This window comes from Poromitra crassiceps (genome assembly GCF_964638095.1).
Source record: "Poromitra crassiceps genome assembly, chromosome: 4".
Classification (NCBI taxonomy): domain Eukaryota; kingdom Metazoa; phylum Chordata; class Actinopteri; order Beryciformes; family Melamphaidae; genus Poromitra; species Poromitra crassiceps.
Window position 1 is genome coordinate 2403004 of NC_139626.1, and position 16238 is coordinate 2419241.

At 44.2% G+C, this 16238-nt stretch overlaps 1 protein-coding gene across 1 annotated transcript in view; it reads left to right on the forward strand.

Annotated features, from left to right (window-relative positions):
- The window catches only part of dnmbp (dynamin binding protein), a 106757-nt gene that overhangs the window by 40400 nt on the left and 50119 nt on the right, over positions 1-16238 (forward strand). Inside the window, exons 3-4 of the mRNA XM_083634605.1 lie at positions 4224-4341; positions 10281-12551. Of these exons, the coding sequence (XP_083490731.1) occupies positions 4224-4341; positions 10281-12551 (2389 nt within the window). The remainder of the gene's footprint in view (positions 1-4223; positions 4342-10280; positions 12552-16238) is intronic.

A 16238-nucleotide genomic window follows, 5' to 3' on the forward strand; every position in this document is an offset into this window, starting at 1 on the left:
GATAAAGCATTAAAATAAGACATGGGGACCCAGGAGGGGCCACCACCAAGTACAGTATATTATACCTGTAGTGCAAATACTAAAGAGTGGCGGAGGGCGAAAACACTCTTAGCTGTGGTATAATGAGCATATATCACGGCCTGAGGTGAGCTATTTCTTTTATAAAACGGTTACCAAGTAATATGAAAGGAATAAACAACTCCAATTTAAATAGCAAATCAAACTCTTGGCTCCAGCCTGCACAGAGCAGAGCAGTTGCTGAACGTCAGATAGCAACACAGGCTTGGTGACAAACAAACAGCTAACGTTAATAGTGTGGTGTGTTCTATGTTGTTTAATTCTGTGTGAGTAACAGGAAGCCTTGTGGAAGGTAGCCTATAGGCTGCTGGGGGCGGGTTGTTATGGTTGGTTACTTCCTAGAGGAGCTACAGAGTTGACATGTTACTACGCTAAATAAATAGATTTGATCATAGTTCACAGTTTGTCTCACGTTGCTTATTTTTTTATGTAACGAAAGTTAGCTAGCTAACTTTGGCTAATGCTTGTGCTAACGTTAGTTAACGCTAATGTTTCCATTTGGGTAAGCCGCTAGCGAACGTTGTTAGCTAGCAAACGGCTAAATAGCTGTTATATACTGATGACGTCACTAGCAGTAAACAGTAAACACTAAAGAGTAAACACTACTGCAAGGCACTCTGGGTATTGTGGTGTGGAGCTCCCGTTTGCGAGGCTAGCTAGCTACCATTTGTTTCCTCAGTTTTCAGTTTTCTCATAACTGTGGTATACACTAAATATACCACAGCTGTGAGCCAATCAGATTGCTTGATTTGAGAGAGCCATTTTATAATTGTATTTAGCAGAGATACCAGTTCCACGTGGCTTGCCACAAATATCTAGGAGCTTGATTATAAATGAAGCCTTATTGGAAATTGTAGATGCTTCACTCATCTCTCATTTTGGCAAGTCAATTTTCATGTATATGGGCAGTTAATGCTGTTTTATCTAAATCAGCTTGAAGGTTATCAGAAAAGTGGTAGCCTGATTGATGTGATTTAGTTTTTAGAGGTGCACCGATCCTCGATCCTTGATCAAGGTAATAAACAGGCAGATGTCCCTGTAATTGTTATATACTCGGTCATACTAGGTACTAGTGATGCGCGGGTCAGGGTTTTTTAAGGCCCGCCCCAACCCAACCCGTCATTGGAGCCAGCCCGCCCCGCCCGGCCCGTTAAAATATCTGAAAATTCCGAACCCAGCAGCCCGCAACGGCCAATTTAAAGGGGGACTAACCCCCTAGATATGTATCAGAACAGTGATTTGAAAATACCTATGGAAAAAACCAAGAAATGACATATGCTCTTGTCTATACTGGACTCTTTGGCTGTGTTAAAGTCAAGATTCTTTTTCGGAAATCGACGCCATTACAGTTTGCCTACTGCCTCAAAAATAATTTATTTGATAGGGGCAATATCTTTATAAATATCAACAACTAGCCAACGCTGTTGGTCTGTATGGAAACAGAAAATCTGAAAATGGTTGAAAGTTATATCAATTTGGTAATTCAGTGGCGAACTAGAAATTTAATTATTTTTCTGCATGTATCTCTATGGCAGGGTGTCAAACTACGTTACGAGAGCAAAGTGACATGGGCTCGTTAACAGCAGCACACCCACAATAGGACAAACCTCTCGCTCTGGGGTAACACAATGCGAGATTTCTCCACGTAATTCCCTCGTCTAACTAGAGATAAACCGCGCAATGAAATCCGTTTTTAATTTGCGTTTTGGGGCTTTTCGTGATTCTTGTTGAAAGTTACAACACCTCTGATTTTTCCTCTCAGGGCGCAGGAGGCAGCGCAGAGCTCTTCTCCTCCTCACACTGTTCCCATGCGAATCCCCCCGAGCAGCACACACACACAGACAGAGCCAGTCGCTCTGCTCTGCTGACTTGATTTCCAGAAAAGTTGGCGTTGCTTGTACACAGTGATGATATTATATTAGCCGATATGTTTAGAGAAGCTTTGTCACATTGTCACGTCGTAGTATAGCGTTATATTTTACATGTCCGCTAAACTGCGACGAGATTTGTTTGCTGAAATGTCAGACTGTTGAAAGCCCCCGCCTCTCACTGCTGCTGTGTGCTGCTGCCGCGCGCCCCCGCGGGTGCATGAGAGAGCAGACTGGCCGAGAGAAAGTGCTTCCAAGTCGGACTGATAGCCGCGGAAATCATGAACTCCCATTCATTTGAGAAAAAAAAAAAGCAGTGTTCGACCCTTAGAGGGCGCTTATGCCAGTTATGCTGCTGAAAAATGATACAAATGGTAAAATGGCAACAGTTTGGTGTCAAATGTGGAAATTCTGACCAGAATTCTTCACACATCACCCCCAAAGTCATATATATTGGTTAAAAGCTGAAAAAAAGTGTTTTGGGGGTTAGTTACACATTAATGTAATATGTCTCCGGACGCAGGAGGAGCACAGCAGAGCTTCCAAGGTGTGCAAAGCAGCTAATAACTCTGTCTCTCTCTCTCTCACACACACACACACACACACACACACACACACACACACACACACACACACAGACACTCACATGCTGCCCTGCGCGACAACAGTTGTAGCCTAGGCCTGCTCTGGATGAGTTGCGCTGCTGCTTTCATGTCGGTCTTTCTTCAATTAATCCATGGTCTTCAGATAGCGCGACCGACTACGCTTCCCCAAAGTGCGGATGGCGTGACCGCGCAGTGTTTCAAATGGAGGTAGCAGGTAGAGGTAGGCACTAGGCAGGCTGCAGAAACAGTTCTTATTCTTCCCCATTTCTTTTAATTACCTCATGTGCTCTCAATTGGCCATGTTGCAGTAGTAGGCTACTAAACGTAGTGCAGCAGGTGCGCACACGGCTTGCAGATACGGCTAGACTCGCTGTCTGATTTCTTTTAATTACCTCATGCGCACTCAATTGTTCACAGCCTACTCACGTTGCAGTAAAGTTGACAAATAGATCACAGTCGAGTCCACAACGGAAAATCTGCGGTGGCATTATATGGACACTTCAAATAATAATTACAGCGAATAATCCTTCCAAAATGTTTGTTTTGAGACCATATAGGCTACCTCATTGAAGCGTTTCTTTACTCCATGTAGGCTATAGAGAGTGCAGCAGGAGTCTGTCTGATTGTGTGTACCTACGTGTGAGAGAGAGTTAACGTCTTTAAGGTTAATTACTCTGCGTGTTTCACTGCTCTAAATTATTTAATAATGTTGCTTTGTCACGTTCTGAGCCTGCCCCGCCCGCCTGCAGCCAACCCAGCCCGCCTGCAGGGCGGCCCAGCCCGCGGGACCCGGCGGGTTCTGGGTGACCCGCGCATCACTACTAGGTACCATGAAAGACTTGGCTCGCTATTGGTATTTGGTAGTGGTCCTGGAAAATCAGTAGACCTCTTGTTGATTTGAGATACAAGAGCATTGTAAGTCTGTGCTTGTACGTATAAGGTTATCAGAATGTGATATGTGGAATATTATCAGCAGGTTATCAACATGAATAGGTGAGATAACCCAAAACAAACATCAACTGTTGTCTAGCATCCAGAGGGGAAAAAGCACCATAGATAGATACTATAGTCAGTGGTTCTCAAACGTTTTCACATCAAGGACCCCTAAAATGACACAAATTAGACCACATGGACCGGACCCCCATTTGGTTTTGTCGCAAACTGTGGCCACTCTGAAGGTCCGCAAGGCCCTGCTCACTCTGTGCTTTAAAGGGCCAGCGGCAACTAGGTGAATGTATGTTAGTCTGTGCTGTGATACATTCTGTCATTGTGTTAGAATAGGGATGGAATTATAGTGAAAATAAAATGATTCTCCTTTTTGCTGGCGACCCCCTGTAACCCCCTGGAGGACACCCGGGGGTGCCCAGACCCCCTGTAACCCCCTGGAGGACACCCGGGGGTGCCCAGACCCCCTGTAACCCCCTGGAGGACACCCGGGGGTGCCCAGACCCCACTTTGAGAAGCACTGCTTTAAATGTCTACAAATGGACATAGTTGATTTGAGGGAGTTTCAAAAGAGCAATAATCACAGTTGTTGTCTACATAGAGGAGACTGTATTAATGAAGGGGACAACATCAGTCATGTGTGATGCATGCATTGCATTGTATTAATTGTATTAATTAACATTATCACTCATGAGTGTTCTTCCTCTATCTCTTATCTCCAGGCCAGTTTCCTTGCACCTTTGTGGAAGTGGTCACCTTTCCCAGCACCAAGCCTGGAGACAAACTTTATGTCTGTATCAATGATTTCAGCTCAGCAGAACCAGGGAACCTGTCCCTGAAGAGAGGTACGCACGCATGCATTCACACTAGGGCTGGGTTAAAAAAATCGATTCTCTGATTTTTAATCGATTTTTATTTTAATCCTTTGATATCGATTCATATGTCCAGGCTGAAATCAAATCACTGTGCATAATTCATATGTCCAGAGATCGATTTTTTTTTATTAGGCTATAATATTATAGGCTGTGTGTGGTAGTTGAAACATAGTTTCAAGTTGACGTTTATTTATGTTTGTAGTTGAAACAAAAACATAAATACTGTAGGCTACATGAATGGAAATGTTTCATCATTAATATCTACTTTTAGAAATTATATAGGCTGAAATCAAATCACTGTGGATAATTGTAAAAGTGTCTTTAGTGACAGATGAAAAGGCTGTTATTTACCCTTTGTCACCACCTGGTGAGTAAATATATGTGTAACTAAAACCATTCAAATTGACACACCGGTCCGCAACTTTTTTTCCCCATGTATCTACCGGTCCTTGGCGCAAAAAAGGTTGGGAACCCCTGTGTTACATAACTCGACAATCATGTAATTCAGGTTACAGCTCAAAAAACATGTTTTAGTATCACTAACCAAATCGTTATTGAAATTAATTGAATCGAATTGAATCGGGATTAATCGATTCGGAACCTTGTGAATCGGAATCGAATCGATTCTTGAAATTTGAACCAATACCCAGCCCTAATTCACACACGCACAATGTTTCGTTACAAAGAAAATCTACCGTACATGTGTTAGTCGTATGGCCTTGAACAGTCAAATCACCATGTATGTCTTGATACTAGAAATCAAATCCCCTAAACCAGAGCTCAATGGGCACTTTTATTAAGAGCACACATAGGCTCTTAAATTTAATTCAGATTCTATCTAATCCTAATGGCCAAATATTGCACGGGATACTGGATATCGCATTAATCACATGCACCCACACTCACCAAAATGTTGTGTTTTAGGTAACTGAAACGGGTCGTATTTTGTTGTTGTTTGAAGGATCTTAATGTCAATGTGCAGTACTCAGGTAAACTGGTTGTGTTGTGTTGTGTTGTGTTGTGTTGTGTTGTGTAGTTGTGCTGTGTGGGACCTTGTAACATGATAGCTGCTACTTTGTCTCCACTGGCTGGCATTTTAACTGTGCTGTGACGTGCTTCTACACCCTGGGCAGAGCTGGTCAAAACCCCACAGACTGAAGAGATGAATGGTTATGGACTTGAAATTGAGTGTTTCTTGTATTAAAAACATTCAGAATTGTGCAGCATTGGGTTTTAATAGCGAGTGGTTTTGTCAAACCAAACCATGACAAAGCTATAGCCGTGATAGCGTATAGCCGTGAGCGCGTTGATCAAAGCAACTGGAGACAAGGCAGGCACATGTTTATCTTGAATGATGGCAAGTCCTTTATGGGAAACGCCACTTTAAGAATCTGTATATTTGGTATTTTGTTATAGTCTAAGTCTAAGACAGTCCATCCAATCAATATTAGTGAACATGAATGACTGTAACCCATTGAACTAAAAGTCTAACCTGTGATGTCATCATGATGTGAAGTTTGGAGCGGTTCATAAAGGATGGCTTTACCGATAAATCATACCACTTGTATCATTAATAATCTCAGTAATATAAGCACATGGGCAGTGTTTACCTTCTCTCTGTGTTTTGCTCACGGAGATCTCCCATTTCCTACTCTGGCAAAGCGCTCCGTTGTGACGCGTTTTACATCACAACGCATCACAACGGACCTGCAGAACTTCTGCTCGAGGCACAGAATCTGCTCCGAGGGTGGCTGTTATTCTTTATTTTTATCCTTAATGACTTGCAGCTGGTTGGGACAGAGTTTCTGCAGGAGGGATTTTTCTCCGTGAAGAAAATGGAGAGAGAAGGTAAACACTGCCCATGTGCTTATATTACCGAGATTATATATGATAGAAAGTGGGTTGATTATCGGTAAAGCCATCCTTCAAGAGAATTAATTGGGAAAGAATGTCAAGAAGACCCCTCAAGCAGCCAGAGATTGTCTGCGTAGGCCTACACTTAAGTACATCTCTGAGCTGAAAAAGTCCAGCACTTTCTATGTGGGTTCCCCACAATCATTCTCCCATTCATTGCCGGCTTCAGACGCATCACATCACAAGTTTGATTTTGAATTCTTTTGTTTCTACTTTGTGAAAGAGCCCGTCATGTTCACATTGTTTGATTGAATAAGCCATGAGAATAACATTCTTAAAGTGAGTGGTATTCTCACCCAATAACATAATTCAGTCATGTTAATTCTGACTATATAGCTTTTTTTTTTTTGTGATCAATTATTTTTATTGCAGTTCCACATCCTCCATTATACAGTTTACACATACATTCTTATCACCCCCCCCCCCTCCCCCCCCCCCCCCCCGATCTCGGTAAGTAGTCACATCAGTGGTACAGATATATTCTATTTCCTCAATAGATCCGTTATTAAAGAGGCAGCTTCCTTCCACATTTGCAAGGTGGTGTCTTTGGCCTTGTTTACCCGGGCCGTGGACAGTTCCAGCATAACCACCTCCTGAAAGTAACCCAACCATTTCTTAATGCACAGTTTATGTGGCGGTAACCAACGCTGCACTATCAGCTTCTTAGCAGCAGTTAACCCCGCGAGCCATAACTTGCGTTGTCTCTCACTCAATACCATGTGTGAATCATCATTGAGTAAAAGAAGGATTGGTTCGAGCGGTATAGGCGTGTCAATCATATCAGATAGAATTGATGTCACTTTCTTCCAAAAGTCATAGACCTCTGGGCATTCCCATATCATGTGTTTAAACGTACCAGGTGTATTGAGAGAGCACAAATCGCAGTTAGGGCTGGCTACCAGTTTCATATGAAATCTTGTGAGTGGTGTATAGTAGGCTCTCTGACAGATTTTAAAGTGGATTAATTGATGGTTGGGGTTCTTTGATGAGTGAAAAATGTTCTCCCAGACGTTTTCCCAATTTATGTCCCCTTCCTCCATGGCCAGGTCCCTGGTCCAAGTTTTAGTCAATGTCAGATCCTTCTGTGATCGATGTTGAAGTTGTGAGTATATGGCTGAAACAAGTCCTCTGGTGGGCAGTGTGGTCACCCAACTCTCAATTGGGTGTATTTGTAGTCCTGTACTCCATGGGACTCTACAGACTATATAGCTTTTTGGGAGCAACAGATTGATTAATAATGTCTTCAAGCATCAGCTATGTACAATCAATTTCTGAACTGCTCCAATGCAGCAAAATATTTAGTGCTGCTCTCAGTCTTTCTCTTTGCCTTTACAGTATGTCTATCCTAATTACTGCTTGTGGTATTTATTTATTTATTTATTTATTTATTTATTTATTTCTTTATTTATTTCTTTCTTTCTTTCTTTCTTTCTTTCTTTCTTTCTTTCTTTCTTTCTTTACGTATTTATTTATTGCACATTTTGGCTTTGAATACAGATGCAAAATTTTCCAAATTGACATTCACACATCTTAAATACATGCTTATACAGTAGGTCTCCTGTTAGCAGCTGCTTTCCATAACCACCCACTAGATGTCCCCAGAACCCAAACTCAAACTGTCGACTCTCTTCAACTCTCAACATGCTTCTGGTTCCTTTTCACATCCCTGAACTGTCTGACATGATCATACTAGTTATTTCAGCCTTTTGTTGCTCTTTTGTCTGATTTCTTTATTCAACAACACTCTCAGGCTGCATGCTACAGTGATGTTGTTTGCAGAGATCCTACACATTGGTAAAAAAAAAACTTTACTGTTGTAACTATTATTGCTCTTGTTGTTCTTAGCAGTAGTTTTAGTTGTAGTAGTCGAACTAGTAGTAGCAGTAGTATTAAAAAGAACTTAAGGTTATAATATGTACAGTATATAACCACGGTTTTATGAATAATAGGAGTGAGTTAAATCAGCTATGGGTAGCAGACTTAATCTGAGACTTACAGAAACTTCACATTTTATCTACACCAATTTACTATAGACTCTATAGTCAAAGCTCTATAGTATAGAGCAGTGATTCCCAAACTGTGGGCCGTGGAGGTACTGCAGGTGGGTCGCAAGTGGTCTGCCAACACTCCTGATTTTCACGGGGAATCAAATGGCTGTAGCAGGGTCATTTTTAAAGCTACTGTGGAGATCCTGTTATCAGAAGCAACTAGAAGAACAGGTTACATTTTGGCGAGGGAAAACTATCTCAAAGGGGTCCCTTGACCTCTCGGCTCAATTTATCCGAATGAAAATTGGTTCAATGGGTACCCATGAGTCTCCCCTTTACAGATAAGGTAGCATTATTATGGATTATTAATTTCCCTTATGCCCAAGTTCACATGCTCTGTTAAAGGAACACTCCGCCCATTTTCAACCAGCTTTGTATCATTAGAACATCAGTAGTATATCAGAAAACTGTAAACTGTTTTGAAGTCTGTCATTTAATTTGACAGTTATTGAGTGTTAAAGTGTGGACCAGTGACATCACTGGTCCACACTAACTCAAATTAATAACTCATTAACTCAAATCAACTCTCAATAACTGTCAAATTGAAGTCATTCATCTAGTTAATTCTAATATAATATTCTTTGACTTTTACCAAAGTCTTTTTCTGGGAAGATATCTTTACTTTTAAGATATCTTTACTTTTAAGTATGGTTTTCGAGTACTTTATACACCACTGGTTTCATATTGTCACACAGCCCAGACAATATAGCATTATTAATCAAGAATGTATTCGCTGTGCTTTCTTCTTATTTTTTTTATTGAAATAATGACTGAGATAAATTTACTAAATGTCATGATCTTTCAAAACGTTTTTATATTATCCTAGATAAATAACATTTCCCGGATCATGTCAAACGATGCTCATTGGCTGTCTGATTTGAAATGTTGTTTCCAGTATGGTTTTCCATATGGCTGTGCTCCGGTTTTGATCGCAGACACAATGGGAGGTGGAGCCACAGGTCTTTTGGAATGTGACCCCTTGACTTCTGGCTGACCGGCCAACATTCCTCTAATCCATGTTTCTCCAGAGAAGCAGACCCCTGTACAGTTATTGGGAATGTAATAAAAGGGCTAATGTTAAATGACACAGACTTCTGGCTGGCCTGAAGCGAGTCTGAGGCTCGTATAGATGCATTTCTCAGTAGTACAATGGCCCATTTGTGCAGAATTATCTTTTGAGACAAAATGTTCAAAATAGCTTGTGCTCCATCCCTTTTGGCCATGAATAAGAGCAATCAGCATCACAGACTTGTCTGCTCTCGTTACCTTTATATTCTTTAACTTCACGATTGGCCTCGTGGTTTCAGTGCTGAGTCACATTTTATTATTAGCGGTTCAAGCCCTGAAGGGGCTGAAACTCTACTGTTTTTCTATTGCTTTATTATTATCGTTGTTGTTGTTGTTAATTTAGCTAAATGACAGATACTGGTGTAATAACCGTGTAATAGCGATAAATCAAGTTCATTCACATAATCGGTCACAAACTTCTCAGCCTCATCTGGAATGACATGGTATTGTGAAATTTGACCAAAAGGGGTGCAGCAGATGCCAAATATGGGCACGGCCTAACACAATAACGGCCATAACTTTACATCCGTTGTTTCGCTGATCGTGAAACTTGGCATGGGGTATATTTGGACCGTGTCCTCAGAACCACTGACACTTTTTTGCGATGTCAGAAAAAGCTCAAAGCCCTGTTGTGGGCTGTACAGTTATTGGGAATGTAATAATTGCGGCTATATTTTTTTCTAGAATTATCATGACCGATTTATTTCAAATAAAAATATCTATAACACCTAAAAACAAGCCGTTGTTCGATATAGAACTGGATGAGCAGCATATATAACATTTGGGATTCCACTAGCCATATTTTTGTTTGCTTTTTATACGATTGGTTTCAAAAGTAATGAAATTAATTCTTATCCCCCTTCTTCTGCGTCTCTCTAGGTGATGTTGTAGTTGGAGATTCAGGAGGTTCCATTGACCTGGGAGAAACCTGGCAACGTGGCTGTAATGCCTGGGGCGCCCGAGGTCTCCTCCCCACATCTTGTGTGAAGGAGCTGAACGTGTCGGGCCGCTCCAGGCAGCTGTCAGAGCGCCTGGCCCAGGATCTGGAGCTCCCACCTCATGCCCTGGGCCAGGCCCGGGCCCTGATGAACCTGCACGCACAGCTCAATGAGGAGCTGGACTTCCGCGAGGGGGACCTGATCATCATCACGGGGCTGCCGGAGCCCGGCTGGTTTCAGGGGGAGCTGGAGGGCCGCAGGGGGATGTTTCCTGAGGGGTTCGTTGAGCTCCTGGGCCCCCTCCGATCCCCACAGGAGCCCGCGGACTGCCAGTATTTGAATTATGACCCCCAAGAGGACCCTTATGATGCAGGGGAGGAGATTGAGGAGGAGGAGGGGGAAGAGGAAGAGGAAGAGGAAGGGGATGTTTTTGTGGGGGAAGTAGAGGAGCACAGAGAGGAGGTGGTAGTAGAGGAGGAGGAGGAGGAGGAGGAGGAGGAGGAGGAGGAGGGCGGTGTGTATGGAGTAGCGCTGTATGAGTTCCGGGCCATGGAACCAGGTGAGTTGGACTTTGATGTGGGGGATCGTCTCCACGTGATAAGCACTTTAGAAGATGGCTGGCTGGAGGGCGAGCTGAGAGGGCGACGCGGCGTCTTCCCTCATCGCTTTGTCAAAATGGAGGATGACGGGCAGAAGACGGCGGAGGAAACAAATGTTGCCGAAGGAGAGAAGGAGGAGGACAGCTCAGATCAGCTGTGCCCCAGTGGGCCAGAGTACGAGGCTGAGTGGAGAGCATATGAGGATCATACCGTGTGGGACCTGGACTACTTTGAGAGGGTTGAGGAGCGCAGGTGGAAAGAGGAGCACATGAGTAGTGGCAACAGACCCCAAACTCGGGACCGAGGGCAGAGGGAGGGGGGCGCCAGGCCAGACCCTCAGCCTCGTAGACCTGTCGCCCCAGCCCACCGAGGGCCCGGAAGACCCAGATCCACTCCTCCAGCAAGGCCCAGGCTCCCTCCCCGGCATAGCCTGCCTGCACTTAGCCACAGGCACCATGTTAGCCCATCCTCCAACACAGATAATGGTAATAGATCTAACAATGCTAATGCTAACACACGCTCCTTGCTAGCCCAACAAATGCCTAGCAGTCAGTTTGGCTGGTCTAAGGACAGCAGACACTACCAGAAGTCACCGGCCGATGTTGCCACCACCCACAGCAGAGGTGCCAATCTTGGCAAGGCATCATTAATCAGCATTGTCGAAGGCCACAAGCAGAAGAAGCTAACTCGCCATGCTAGTATCAATGATGCTGATATGATGCCAGGTGGTGTGGAGAGACGGGCGCATTCCCAGCAGAGGGAGCATGGATCTAATGGCATCCTGCCCAGCTCCATCACCTTAGATGCCCTGGCCACCTCAGCCGGTGACTTGGAGGCCAAGCTAACCCAGCAGCTCTTTGAATTTGAGAAAAGCTTGGCGGCTGAGCACGGTGGCACCGGCATAAGCTCCGGTGTTTCCCAGGACAATTCCCCTGCCGATGACCTCGGCTACCAGGCCCGTGTCCCGTCGCGACACTTCTCCATCTTGGACTACAGCAGCGAAAGTGACATCATGCGAGGCTCCTCCCGCTCTCCCGTGGGCCACCTCCTGCAGTCGTTGCCCTCTAACTCTCTTACCTATTCTTCACTCGAGAGGCGTAAGACCCTGCGCCCTCCTCCTCCTCGCCCCAGGATCCTCCGGCCGCCCGCGCCGCCCGCTTATAGACTGGCCCGCCCAGCTCCACGCCCTCCTCCTCCCTGCCCGAGGCCAAGCTCGGCCCCTCCGACCGACATCTCTCACTCCAAAAACCCAGTCTTTTACAACCCCGACGAGCCGAGCGCACACCAAACAGCAGAGGAGAGAGATGAGCTCGGTGACCTCGCAGAGCTCCAGGAGCAGGAGATCCAGCGCCAACTGGAAGCAGAGCGAGAGCTGGAGAAGGAGATGGATCTGGAGAGGCAGAGAGAGAGGGAGCGGGAGGAGCAGTACCGGCTGCTGCTGCGGCTGGAGGAGGTGGAGAACGACATGGAGGCGTACGCGCACACGGCCCAGGAGCTCAGGGCCATGCTGGAGGAGGAGGAGGATGAGACTGCCCGCATGCAGGCCATGGAGAACCTGGAGTTCTGCAACTACACCTTGGAGACGCTGGCCCTGGAGCAGCAGCAGCTACAAGGTAAGACTGGTGGGCAGTGGATCATTAGCTGATTGGAGACTAGAGCTCATGGGGCATTCCTTTTGTACTTTCATGGTTCAAAGGTCAGGAACCTGCCCTCGCATTTCATCCGCCCATCTCGGGGGAGGCTCACCAGCCCCGACCTCAAAATCAAAGATGGCAGGTGTCGCTTCAACAGTAGTTAAAGTTGTAGTAAATACTGTACTGTTTATTAGCATTTGTGTCTTATTTGTGTCTCATTAAGTCGTACACACAGTACGGTCTAACTTCTATCTGTGGACAATGGACATTGTTGCTGCAGTGTTTGTATGCGCAGAATACTGCGAAATGCATTGTTTGTTTATCAACTGTTATTGCTAACAATGGCTAGCCTGGCTAGAGCTAACCCTGGCTGGTTTCCAGACTGTTTAACGCACAGAACGCACAGAACTCGGGTGTGACTCACCCAACTGGGATATCCCTGGTTCCCAATACATACTGTATAATGCCCTATAATCATGGTGGTTTTGCAGATCATTGATGACAGGGCTTTAGCTTACAAACACCTCAAGCACTTTTTGTATCAATATCACTATGATAGAAATCAGCTACCTGGTGCAGTGAAGTGAAGTGATGTGAGCAGACACCTTGAGAAACCTTGAGGCCAAAATCCATTCACAGTAACATGCATACATTTTCAAACAGAGAAGTTAGCTTTTAATTATTTTGTGTCTAACATCAGACCTTAACATGTCAACACAGATACAACTTATGTCCTGCAGCTGCAGTTTATGAACAGGTGGTCGCTCGCTTTTTGTGAAATTCTTAACATGCAAATAGATTTGTAAGTTCAGAACAACTCATTGTTGGACTCCCGATATTGAGAAATTGTCTGAGGAAAAAGCCCATCCTAAAGTGAGCAGGCAAACAACAGCAAAGATCTCACACCAGGTTCTGTCCTAAAGTGAGCAGGCAAACAACAGCAAAGATCTCACACCAGGTTCTGTCCTAAAGTGAGCAGGCAAACAACAGCAAAGATCTCACACCAGGTTCTGTCCTAAAGTGAGCAGGTAAACAACAGCAAAGATCTCACACCAGGTTCTGTCCTAAAGTGAGCAGGCAAACAACAGCAAAGATCTCACACCAGGTTCTGTCCTAAAGTGAGCAGGCAAACAACAGCAAAGATCTCACACCAGGTTCTGTCCTAAAGTGAGCAGGCAAACAACAGCAAAGATCTCACAGCAGGTTCTGTCCTAAAGTGAGCAGGCAAACAAGAGCAAAGATCTCACAGCAGGTTCTGTCCTAAAGTCAGCAGGCAAACAACAGCAAATATCTCACACCAGGTTCTGTCCTAAAGTGAGCAGGCAAACAACAGCAAAGATCTCACAGCAGGTTCTGTCCTAAAGTGAGCAGGCAAACAACAGCAAAGATCTCACACCAGGTTCTGTCCTAAAGTGAGCAGATAAACAACAGCAAAGATCTCACAGCAGGTTCTGTCCTAAAGTAAGCAGGCAAACAACAGCAAAGATCTCACACCAGGTTCCCGCCCATGCTGATGGATCCAATAATGTTTTCCATTTATATTTTCATTCCATTTACAAGTGGCAGCTAGCAGAATGTGTGTTAGATGGAAACAATGAGAAACAGAAGATGAATCACATATCCTTGGTTTTACTCGATGTCACAGCTCCCATCTGAGGCCGTGTTGCCTCAAGGTTACTTCACTAGGTACTAAGCATTCCCTTTAAAAATGCTACAATCAACATTGAAGACAAAAAGTAATATAAGGAATACAAAAATAGACTATCTTTGACGTAGTGTTTTGATCCCTCACTTCGATCTCTCTCTCTCTCTCTCTCCATCACACTCACAGACACACACGCTGTTTAAATTACAGTGTAAAAACTATGCAAACTAGTCATCCGCATTTACTGTCCACAATGACCAGGAAGATGTTATTCAAATCCTGCACACTCCTGCAATTCTTGACATTTTAAAATCACAGGAAATGTGGCATAAACAGCATGTTACTGTACAGTGTAGTTGGGATAAGGGGAAGTGGATTTGTCTCATTTTTAGCTTGGTTTTTGTGAGTTACCATCTGTGTTAGAGTAGTTTTGAGCAATTTATCGTTAAAACTAAGGATTTTCACATCCTATTTAGCAAGACGGATTATAAAAACCTAACCTCAGCTAACATCTGTTCTGAAGATCTGCTTACCGTAAATTCCGGACTATAAGCCGCGGCTTTTTTCCCGTTTTTTGGCCTTTTTTGGCCCCTGCGGCTTATATAACGGTGCGGCTTATCTATGGATTTTTTCCAAAAAAAAAAAAAAAAATCTCTCTTTTTTAGCACTCTTTCTAACTATAAATCCACTTCTGTTTTAATTTCCTCTCTTGCCCTCTTTTAACAACATAACATAACATAACATAACACAACACAGGTAAGCAGAAAGAAAAAGACGAAGCAATCAGCGCCATGAATGAGGAAATGACTCACCTGCTGGAGGCTGGAGATACACGGCTTGGGCTAAACTTTTACTCCGTGAAACACTATCGATTAAGTCCGACATCGCTCAGAGGTTTGAGCAGCTTGAAAACAAGTTTGAAAACGTGCAGAAGTCCATCCACTCACTCACTAAAGAAAATAATGCAACCGTGAACAGAGTTTCTAATGCGGAAAAGCGCATCAGCGCACTGGAGGACAAAAACAACACAGTGAGTCCGAAAGTGGATAAAATGCAAAAACATCGAAACGCTGCACACGCAGGTTGATGACTTAATCAGCAGGAGTAAAAGAAATAACATTCGCCTGATCAATGTAAAAGAGGGAGCTGAGATTGGTGACATGGACGCTTTCGTGGCAAAATCCTGTGTTACATCCTGGACCTGAAGGAAGGCGAGAAACCACCAGAGGTGGACAGGGCACACCGGGCGCCTCGGCCACGTCCAGACCCCGGCCTGCCACCGAGGGCCATCTTCATCTGCCTACTCCGCTGGCCCGACCGTCAACTCATCCTCCAGGCTGCGGGGAAGAAGCCCCTCACCTGGGAGGGTACGCGCTTTTTCGTCCGGCAGGACCTCTCCGCGTTGGTGCAACAGAAACGCGCAACATACAACAGCATCATCGAAAAGGTTAAAGTCAATGGATATCGCTTTGGCATACTGTACCCAGCGAGACTCGTCATAACCATTGATGGACAGCGGCGGAACAAGAGCTCAAAGTGAAACTGCCGAATATCTTTTGAGTTGGACTGGTCAATAGTACTGTGAGTAACTAAAATAAAAAAATAAAAAACGTAATTCTCTCTTCTTTAGCACTCTTTCTAACTATAAATCCACTTCTGTTTTAATTTCCTCTCTTGCCCTCTTTTCACCACACCGCGGACACTGTGTGCACTGTAAAAAAAACAAAAAATACCATTAAAACACCCGCGGCTTATAGTCCGGTGCGGCTTATATAAGAAAAAAATAGTCACCTTTGAAGGTGCGGCTTATAGACCGGTGCGCCTTATAGTCCGGAATTTACGGTATATGAGTTAGTTTTAGTTTTAGTTTTTACCAAAGTCAAGTGGAACCTCAGATTTCCAAGGTTGCACAATACCAACGTATATATAACAGCTACCTGCTATTGAATGCTGTGTTTGCAGGACATGCAGCATCAGACACACAGTGTTATCTGTCACTAAAGACAGCAGTCATACTCATC